Consider the following 10,807-nt stretch of genomic DNA (forward strand, 5'->3'; position numbering starts at 1 on the left):
GGGTTCGAGTCCCGCGTTGGGCAGAAGATACCTGTCTTGCCAGGGGTTGGTCTAGATGACCCTGGGGGGCCCTTCCAACTTGACGGTTCCAAGGCTGAGCAGGGCGGAGGGGGAGGCGGTCTGCCTTTGGCACGCGGCTCACTTTGCCAACCTGCTTTTCTGGCTCTGCCGCACGGAGTGAGGGACTGGAGGAAGGGTCAAGCAAAAGCCGTTGAGAATGCCTCCGCTGGGGTGGGGCAGCCGGAAACTCAGTCTGGGCAGTGGCGGACTGATGTTTCGGGGTGGCCCAAAGTCCCGCCTGCGGTGGTGTCCCCTCCGCAAGCAGCAACAAGGCCGGGGGCACTCCAGCGACCTTTTCCCCAGGGTTCTTCTAGGACAGATCGCCCCGTTTTCTTTCTTTTTTTTAACATCTCACTCAGTCCAAAGCAGAAATGCTTGATGCAAAAGGCGGCTGCTTTTCGAGAGTCCTAGAGCTGTCGAGTTGGAAGGGACCCTGCGGGTCATCTAGCCCTCCAGATGTTTTGAGACTACAGTTCCTATCATCCCTGACCATTGGCCTTGTTAGCTAGGGATGATGGGAATTGTAGTTCCAAAACATCTGGCGGTCCAGAGTTTGCCTATGCCTGGTCTAGCCCAATGCAGGAATCTTCAGCCCAACAAGGGACTCAAACCCACGTGGGTCAGAAATGCAAGGATGAAGCCTCTTTGCTGTGGGCCTTGCAGGCTGGATGTTGCCTTCTGAAGCCTGCACCAAGCAATGGAAACCTCCTGCCCGGAAGCTTGGATTCGCTTGGACTTGGGTGGAGACTTTTAATCTCCGGGTTGTGGGTTCGAGACCCACCGGGGAGGGGAGTCCTGTGTCACAGGGGTTAGACTAGATGACCGGAGAGGTCCCTTCCATCTTGACCATTCTAGGGTTCTATGAAAACAGCAGGCTTGGAAGGGATCTGAGAGTCATCCAGGCCACGCCCTGCAATGCAGGAAGATGCAGCTATCCTTTACAGGGATTGAACCTGCGGCCTTAAAGGTAAAGGGTAAAGGGACCCCTGACCATCAGGTCCAGTCGTGGCCGACTCTGGGGTTGCGGCTCTCATCTCGCTTTACTGGCCGAGGGAGCAGGCGTACAGCTTCCGGGTCATGTGGCCAGCATGACTAAGCCGCTTCTGGCGAACCAGAGCAGCGCACGGAAACGCCGTTTACCTTCCCGCTGGAGGGGTACCTATTTATCTACTTGCACTTTGATGTGCTTTCGAACTGCTAGGTTGGCAGGAGCAGGGACCGAACAACGGGAGCTCACCCCATCGCGGGGATTCGAACCGCCGACCTGATTGGCAAGTCCTAGGCTCTGTGCTTTAACCCACGTTCCACCTGCGGCCTTAGATAAACTCTCACCCTTTCTTTCACATTAGCTCCCAGTTCAAGTGTTGATTGCTGAGTCTGGGAGTGGCATAAAACGAGAACAAAACCTTGGCATCCGTCTGGAGTCCGTCATCAGACAAGGTTGGCTGCTGGGGTGTCGGCATGTCACCCTGGTTTACCCCGTTGGTGGGGCAGCACACCATGTCCCCAGGCCAGCGCACAACTAGAACATCAATTTGGAGGCAAGTCAACATTTCTGGGTAACACCTTAATGAAGTTAATTTGAATCTGCTTTCGGCCGCAGCCCCTAAATGCCCACGCTTTCTTCCTTATTGCGATGGGCTCTTCTCAGTCATGGGTTCGAGCCCCTCATTGGGCAAAAAAGTCCTGCCTCAAGCGGGCTGGACTAGATGACCCTGGGACCCCTTCCAGATCAACAATTCTTTGATTGCAAAGCCGAACAAGGCAGCGAGGTCTTGCCTTTGACATGCCGCACACTTCCACAACTCGTTTTTCCGGCTCTGCCGCACTGGCTGGGGAACTGGAGAAAGGTTCGCTTTGAATCCTTTAGGAATGCCTCCGCTGGGGTGAGGAAGCCAGGAGCTGGCCGCTCCGTGAAGAAGGCAGCAAAAAAAGAGTCTGCCAAGGTTGCAGGTTCGATCCCTGTAGAGGACAGCGGCACATTCCTGCCTCGAAGGGGGTTAGACTAGAGCAGTGTTTCCCAACCTTGGGCCTCCAGCTGTTTTCGAACTACAATTCCCATCATCTCTGACCACTGGTCTTGCTAGCTGAGGATTATGGGAGTTGTAGTCCAAAAACAGCTGGAGGCCCAAGGTTGGGAAATGCGGGACTAGAGGACCCTCGAAGTCCCTTCCAATTCTGCAATTACACGGAATACAATACGGAGAGCGCCAGAGACCCGCCAAACTCATCTTTGCTTGAAAAGGCCTGGAAGAAAGTGGGACACCGAGATAGCTCCATCAGTAGAACACGAGGCTCTGAATGCCAGGGTCGTGGGTTCGAGTCCAGACTTAGGCAAAAGATTCGTGCTTTGCAGGGGGTTGGACTTATTCCATGGTCCTTATCCTTTTGATTGTATGAGAAGCTTTTGCACACATCCAACCGAGAGCTGGGCTAGAGGGAAACTTGATCTTCCTTGCTGAGGCGAGATTCCCTAAGGAACACATCCCCGTGTGGAGATTTCTGGGTGCCAGGTTGGCGACTGACATCTTACCTGGCTGCTCCCTCCAGCTTTCTTAAGCAGATAAACAAAAGAGCTTGTTTATGACATTTATATCCCACCCTTTTTCTCCAAGGGTACATGGTTCACTTCACTGCTTAGTTGAGCCCTACAAACAGCCCTGTGGGGCGGGCTAAAAGGCAGCGACCCACTCCAACGTCACCCTGTCAGTTTCATGACTGAGTGGGGACTTCAGCCCGGATCTCTCAGGTTCTGGTCCGACCCTCTAGCCCAGGGGTCAGCAAACTTTTTCAGCAGGGGGCCGGTCCACTGTCCCTCAGACCATGTGGGGGGCCGGACTATATTTTGGAAAAAAATAATGAACGAATTCCTATGCCCCACAAATAACCCAGAGATGCATTTTAAATAAAAGGAAACGTTCTACTCATGTAAAAACACGCTGATTCCCGGACCGTCCTCAGGCCCGATTTAGAAGGCGATTGGGCCAGATCCGGCCCCCGGGCCTTAGTTTGCCTACCCCTGCTCCAGCCACTACACCTCACTGCCTTCCTAAATTAAGTCGGCCCATAAAGGTGAGGAAAGCAAAATATCCCTTCAAGAAGGATCTGAAATATTTCCCAAGGAGCTTGATGGATTGGATGTTTGAACGTGTTGGAATTTTTTCCTTTAAAACATAAAGCAGGATAGAAATGAACTGAATGATAAGATTAAGAAATGTCACTGCAAAAAAAGGAGAGAGGTGCCTACACATTTTGTGGTGGGGATCACAAGCCAGGTTTAAGGTGCAATTATCGTAGAGTTGGAAGGGACCCAAAGGTCATCTAGCCCAACCCCCTGCAATGCAGGAATTTGGCAATTAGCTTATGTATCTCAGTTTCTAACAATGTCTACTTCTGGCTGCAATATGTGGTCTACCTTACTGGGTCTGTTTTTTAGGACTTACCGAGGTAGAATATGTGATCAGTAAATAGGTAAAAAAAATACCACTTCTAAGAGCTGATGGTTCGCAAAAAAAGAATTTGAACTATTATTATCTTATTTATATGCTTCCCGTCTCACTGGGTTGCCCCAGCCACTCTGGGCGGCACCCAACAAAATATTTAAAACACAATAAAACATCGACCATGAAAACCTTCCCTGTACAGGGCAGCCTTCAGATGTCTTCAGAAAGTCAAATAGCTGTTTTCTGAAGGCTTGCTCAGCTTTGCAGTAGGCACACAAAAACACACACCCTTTTGTGACTGGCCAAATGGATATTGAGGCCATAAAGCCTTCTGGCAACACCGCAACCCGGTTATTGCAAACAACTCGCCAAGTAACTCGCTACAAAAGGCAAACGGCTCGCTTTGTTCCTGGTTTGATTAAAGGGTGTATCGCCGGCAATCGTGGGTGAGCCGACGAAAGAAGCTCTGACAACGAGACTTGGCAAGGTTTGAGTTTCCTCAGCATCTCCAAGGCCACCAGTTGGATGAAGAAGGCGCGGAGCTCTGTGTAGGCAAACAGCATTGCGAGTTTCTAAAACAAGGAGCAATGAAGAGAAGAAGTGGGGAAAGAAAATTGCCCGGCTTCTGGGTGGGCTGCTCCAAGTCAGGCAGAGAAAGGAGTTGGCAGTGGGTGCCAGGAGACGGCAAGGGGCACCCAGGTTTTGCCACCCTGTACGCCAGCGTTAGAAACTGAGGTGTGAAAGCTAGGAGCTGAATGGCACCTTAAACCTAAGCTATGGGTGCGTCAGTGAAATATAATTTTAATACAAAGCTGAAAATGAATGAACTGCAGCTAAAATATTGTGTTCATTTGTCGCATGGCCTAATCCTTCCCCTGCCCACATCCCTTAATCTTTTTAAGAGGATCTCTTAATCTTCAGAGAGTAGCTGGAAGTGGGGAGGCAGAAAATGGTCCCCCTTTCCTTCCACTCTGCAGTTTTAATCTGAAATCTTAGGCGCAGCACTGCGCCCAGAGCTCATAGACTGCCCACGCTAATGAAAGTCCCTGTCGCAAAATGCGCCTAGGACAATGGGAGTTTTGAACACTGTGGTACGCAAATTGTAAAAAAATGTGGTGGTTCGGCGATGGGCAGTGCTAGAAATTCAGACTTAGAAGCTGATCGCCAAATGGCACCTTAAACCTAGATTGCGGTTGCCACAACAGAGTACCTAGGCATCATTTTTTCCCACCAATGAAATTTATTATTATTATTATTATTATTATTATTATTATTATTATGCATTTCCAGTGTTGGAAACTCAGATATATAAGCTTAAATAGCACCTTAAACCTAGGTTGCGATAGCCACAACAGAATATCCAGGTGCCTTTTTTTGAGGTGAAATATATTATTATTATTGGTATTGTTATTCATTGCATTTCTATACTGTTTTATATTTTAAAGAAAAAATCTCCAAGCAGCTGACAACACATTTAAATGTCAAATAAAACAATCTGGAATAAAACAAATTCATGCTTCAAGGAGAATATTTCAGGTCACTTTGCTTTGCCTATATTTATTTACCTACTGAATTTATAGAGCTGCCCTGTAGCAGAAGGACTCTAGGAAGGCAGTGGGGTGTAGTGGTTAGAGTGTTGGATGAGGAACTGTGAGATTGGGGTTCAAATTCCTCCACTCCATTCTGAAACTCACTGAGTGACCTTGGAGTCAGTCGAAGCCTCTTCACCTACCTCACAGGGTCGTTGTAGGTATTAATTGAGGGGGGGGGTGACTGGGAGTGGCCACCGAGACCATATAACACCGGTCCTGAAAGACCTACATTGGCTCCCAGCACGTTTCTGAGCACAATTCAAAGTGTTGGTGCTGACCTTGAAAGCCCTAAATGGCCTCGGTCCAGTATACCTGAAGGAGCGTCTCCACCCCCATCGTTCAGCCTGGACACTGAGATCCAGCGCCGAGGGCCTTCTGGCGGTTCCCTCATTGCGAGAAGTGAGGCTACAGGGAACCAGGCAGAGGGCCTTCTTGGTAGTGACGCCCGCCCTGTGGAACCCCCTCCCACCAGATGTCAAAGAGAACAACTACCAGACTTTTAGAAGACATCTGAAGTGCAGGGAAGTTTTTAATATGTGATATTTTAATGTATTTTTAATCTTTGTTGGAAGCCGCCCAGAGTGGCTGGGGAAACCCAGCCAGGTGGGCGGGGTACAAATAATAAATTACTATTACTAACTATGTACTCTTTGGAGAAAAAGGTGGGATATGAATGCAGTGAATAAAGCTCTTCTGCTTCACTGCTTAAGAAAGCTGGAGGGCCCAGCAAGATGGAGATGTCAGCCGCCAGCCTAGCATCCAAAGGTCTCCACATGGTCGCAATCGGACCTGCGCCGGTCGCAAAACATGCCTTCCACCTGGGGAATTTCTAGTACTGGCGATGGGGTTTGGGCAGAGCTTCGCAGGGAGGGGCAGGGGCAGTGACACCCCTCCCAGCCGCTGCCATCACCCTCCTGCCCTCTACGTTCCCCCCTCTAATCTAACTCTTTAAAACAAACAGGGCAGCTCTTTTGGGCTGGGAGCCAATGAGAAGTTCCTCAAACAGCCTGAGACCAGATTCGAGTTTCCTGTGTAGACAGGATTGTTCGAAATGGTTTCAGTTGCAGGAGGGTACCAAAACCTGCAGTTCAGAGGACAAAAACTGAATGGGGATGTGCATTTTTTAAGAAAAATTGTTGGCCTCTGAGCGCTGCCTGTCAGCACCCACTGATTTTGTCTTTTCTGCCAAATACATCTGCAAAGTGCTGGCAGCGAGGAGAAGAAGAAAGGGAAAGTCATAGAAATGTAAAATTGGAAGGGACACCAAGGGTCATCTAGTCCAACCCTCTGCAATGCAGGAATAAACTCAGCTAAAGCATCCCTGACAGATGACCCTCCAACCTCCGCTTAAAAACCTCCAAGGAAGGAGAGTCTGCAAACTCCAGAGGGAGAGGGTTCCACTGGTGAACACCTCTTACTATCAGAAAGCTCTTCCTGATGTTTAGTCGGAATCTTCTTCCTTGTAACTTGAAGCCATGGGTTCGAGTCCAACCCTCCAGAGCAGGAGGAAACAATCTTGCGCCATCTTCCATGGGACAGCCCTTGAGATATTTGAAGATGGCTATCCTGTCTCCTCTCCTCTTTGGCAGGTTAAACAGACCCAGCTCCCTCCCAAGGCTTGGTTTCCAGACCCTGGGCCATCTTGGTTGCCCACCTTTGCAGAGGGAGAGCAGAATTTAAGACAGGGGTCAGCAACCTTTTTCAGCCGTGGGCCGGTCCACTGTCCCTCAGACCTTGTGGGGGCTGAACTATATTTGGGGGAGGGGTGAACAAATTCCTATGCCCCACAAATAACCTAGAGATGCATTTTAAATAAAAGGACACATTCTACTCATAAAAAACACACTGATTCCTGGACCATCCGTGGGCTGGATTGAGAAGGCAATTGGGCCGGATCCGGCCCTGGGCCTGAGTTTGCCTACCCCTGATTTAAGATTTCGAGCATTCAAGTTGCCACATTCACACACCAGAGGGTCATCTAGCCGAATCCCTTGCAATGCAGGAATAAAAAGCATTTTGCAAAATGTGCTTCCCTTAGTATATATTCTCGCAGTTGTCTCAGAAGATTCTATTGACTGCGGTCTTTTCTGGGTGTAATTGGAGTGTTTTGTTTTTTATCTTCAACAGAAGTTGCCAGAGATTCTTGAGCTGAGATTCCTGCCTTGCAGGGGGCTGGACTAGATGACCCCGGGCTCCCTTCCCTGTCAATCATTCTGGGATTTTATAGGTGCCATTCCTGACTCGCAGCAGAGACTGTCGCGTCATGGAAAGCGTCTCCGCGGAAAGGAAGGCAGAAAGAGTTCCCCGCAGCTAGCGAGCCACCTTTCAGAGACAAAGCTACGACCGACCCTCGTGGGGACACCCTGGATTCCTTTCCAGGGGGTGGAATCCCGAGGCCGGCGCCTGGCAGGGCTTGCCAAGAGCGCTTGGCAGCAGGATTCCGGTGCGCGCTTTTACGCGCAGCTGATTCCGGTGCGCGCTCGGCATGGCTCCACTTCCAAGCTGCCCACTCCGCAATCTGCCCATGCTCCGGAACCCCACTTACCCAGCGCAGCCACGTTGCGCACCTCTCCGCGGGCCAGCTGCGCCGAATCCAACAGGCGGAACCAGCCGTTGGGGTAGACGGGCGGCAGCTGCCCGATCCGCCGGCTCCTGCGCGCTCGCCTGGCCGCCTCTGCGCGGCTGCACCCGGCTTCGCCCGCGTAGCCCACGTCGTCCGGGCCGCGCAAGAGCCGCAGAGGGCGCAGCGCCAGCCACGAGAGCAGCAGCACCCCGAGCAGCACGATCCAAGCCCCGGGATCCGCGGAAGGCAGCGCCCAGAGAAGCCACTCGCGCAGAGCCATCGCGCCCCACCTGCCGCGCCCGGCTGCGCGCCCGGACCTCTTATGGGCGCCGGCAGGAGGCAGCCCCACCCCGCCCAGCCCAGCCCAACGAAGAGGGTTTGGCTGGAAATTTGACCCCCGGGTGCAGCCTCCCGGGGCGCCACTGGGGCTCTGCGCGCCTTTGGAGTGTCTGCGCTTTGGAGGAGAGAGAGTTCCTAAAAGCCAGCGATCCTCTCCTTCTCCTTTCCCCGGGAGGCGGCATCTGGCTCTGCAAGTTTGCGGGAGACACTCCTGGGATCGTCGGCCTTGGAAGGGACCCGAGGGTCATCTAGCCCAACCCCTGGCGATGCAGGAATTTCCTATCTGGAGGGGAGGAAGGGCCATATACAGATTTAAACAAACAAATGTTATAAGTGGAAATAGTGCCCTCCCTGGCTCTTACGGAATCAATGGCAAGGATGATGTGCCTTTCACCCTCGGATGCACACAAGTCAGCTTCCAGATCAGTCTCAGATCAGAGGCGGTTTTAGGCTTGAGTAACAGAAGGTTGGCGGTTCGAATCCCCATGACAGGGTGAGCTCCCGTTGCTTGGTCCCTGCTCCTGCCAACCTAGCAGTTGGAAAGCACGTCAAAGGGCAAGTAGATAAATAGGTACCCCTCTGGCGGGAAGGTAAACGGTGTTTCCGTGCACTGCTCTGGTTCGCCAGAAGCGGCTTAGTCATGCTGGCCACATGACCCGTAAGCTGTACGCCGGCTCCCTCGGCCAGTAAAGCGAGATGAGCGCCGCAACCCCAGAGTTGGTCATGACTGGACCTAATGGTCAGGGGTCCCTTTAATTTTACCTTTTAACCAGGCTGCTGCCCTGCAAGGGTCGCCGAAACAACTCTGGGGAAGGAAGGAGAGGGGTTACGCCAAATTTTAGCCTTGCTCGGGGCATCGCTGAAATCTGAAAGCCCAAAGTCCGCCACGCTCTGATTCAACTCTGACAGCCTCTCTAGTTTCCAGCCACTCAGTTTCTCAGGACAGGCTAAGTTGGGTCTCTAGACCAGGGGTCAGCTAACTTTTTCAGCAGGGGGCCAGCCCACTGTCCCTCAGACCTTGTCTGGGGCCGGACTATATTTTGGGGGGGAAATGAATGTATTCCTATGCCCCACAAATAACCCAGAGATGCATTTTAAATAAAAGGACACATTCTGCTCATGTAAAAACACACTGATTCCCGGACTCCCCGCAGGCCGAAATTAGAAGGCGATTGGGCCGGATCTGGCCCATGGGCCTTAGTTTGCCTATCCATGCTCTAGTAGAGGGAGGGACAAATTAACAATAGATGCCATTAAAAATCACTACAAATCATGCTCAATATCCTCCCCCCTTTTTAAAGGGACACAGCTTCTAGTTGTTTGTATCTGGCACATTTCTGTTGAATACAAACATGTTCCTGAAAATCAGCTGAAAAGTAAAATTAGCCAAAAGCCAGCAGAAAAGTGACTTCCCCTCAAATGCAAGTTACTGCTGGGATTCCTGCATGGCAAGGGGGTTGGACTAGATGACCCTCGGGGTCCCTTGCAACTCTTCAGTTATATGATTATACAGTGGTACCTCAGGTTGCAGACGCTTCAGGTTACAGACTTCGCTAACCCAGAAATAGTACCTCGGGTTAAGAACTTTGCTTCAGGGTGAGAACAGAAATTGCGCAGCGGCGGCAGCGGGAGGCCCTATTAGCTAAAGTGGTGCTTCAGGTTAAGAACAGTTTCAGGTTAAGAACGGACCTCCAGAATGAATTAAGTTCTTAACCCAAGGTAAAGGGACCCCTGACCATTAGATCCAGTCGTGAGGGACTCTGGGGTTGTGGCACTCATCTCGCTTTATTGGCCGAGGGAGCCAGCATACAGCTTCCGGGTCTTGTGGCCAGCATGACTAAGCCGCTTCTGGCAAACCAGAGCAGTTCATGGAAACTCCATTTACCTTCCTGCCAGAGTGGTACCTATTTATCTACTTGCACTTTTGTGCTTTCGAACTGCTAGGTTGGCAGGAGCAGGGACTGAGCAACGGGAGCTCACCCCGTCGTGGGGATTCGAACCGCAACCTTCTGAATGGCAAGTCCTAGGCTCTGTGGTTTAACCCACAGCGCCACCCGCGTCCCTTAACCAGAGGTACCACTGTATAAATCAGAATGGCTGAGGGAAAGCTAGGATCAAGGAGCATGATAAATAGGGCTAAAAGAGAGCAGGAACTGAGTCTCCAAAGTTCACAGCGAAACGTGACCAGGCTCCTTCTGGTCTCATCTCACACACCAATCTGAGATCAACAATCTGGGCCACTGACTGGATCCAGGAAGCTCTTTTTATTTTTATTTTTTTATAAAAATTTTATTGGTTTTTCAAATTTTTATAACAACACAACACACACATAAAAGACAAAGACAAGAACACGTACAATTTCAGAGATCTTACTTTCTTAACCTTGGTCGTTGACTTCCCCCCACCCCACCTCCTGCATCCCACTTCCCATAGTTATATCAGCAAATTATTATTTTATCTTCTTACCATTTTAATGTTACCTCTTTTGTAAAAAGTTAAATTCTTTCCTAAGTTGGACTCGAAAGTCTCTTCCATCGATTTCCCATTTTTTATAAAACATAAAACATATTAACTAAACCCAAAATCATAAGTGTTTTTGAAATTCTGTTTTCCCCTCCTCCCATCCCCGGTTTCCATCCCTTCCCAAGTACAAGTCCAAGTACAAGTTCTTAGCCTGGGTTCCTCACGTCCGAGGCCTTCAAATCTCTTTCAGTTCCTCTCCGCCGGTTTTGTTGGTAATCCTTCATGTTGGTCTTTGGATCTCGAAGGAGTTGTATCCCAGTCAGGCCAGATTTTCTTCCCACAAAAGC

At 50.5% G+C, this 10,807-nt stretch overlaps 1 protein-coding gene across 1 annotated transcript in view; it reads right to left on the reverse strand.

The window, feature by feature from the left end:
• LOC308580909 (cholesterol 7-desaturase nvd-like) overlaps positions 1–7,953 on the reverse strand; it is a 27,686-nt gene extending 19,733 nt beyond the window's left edge. The window contains exon 1 of the mRNA XM_081183201.1: positions 7,641–7,953. Within this exon, the coding sequence (XP_081039327.1) occupies positions 7,641–7,938 (298 nt within the window). The 5' untranslated portion in view covers positions 7,939–7,953. The remainder of the gene's footprint in view (positions 1–7,640) is intronic.
• Between the last annotated feature and the right edge of the window lie 2,854 nt (positions 7,954–10,807).

Source organism: Podarcis bocagei, assembly GCF_964188305.1.
Source record: "Podarcis bocagei genome assembly, chromosome: 2".
NCBI lineage: Eukaryota > Metazoa > Chordata > Lepidosauria > Squamata > Lacertidae > Podarcis > Podarcis bocagei.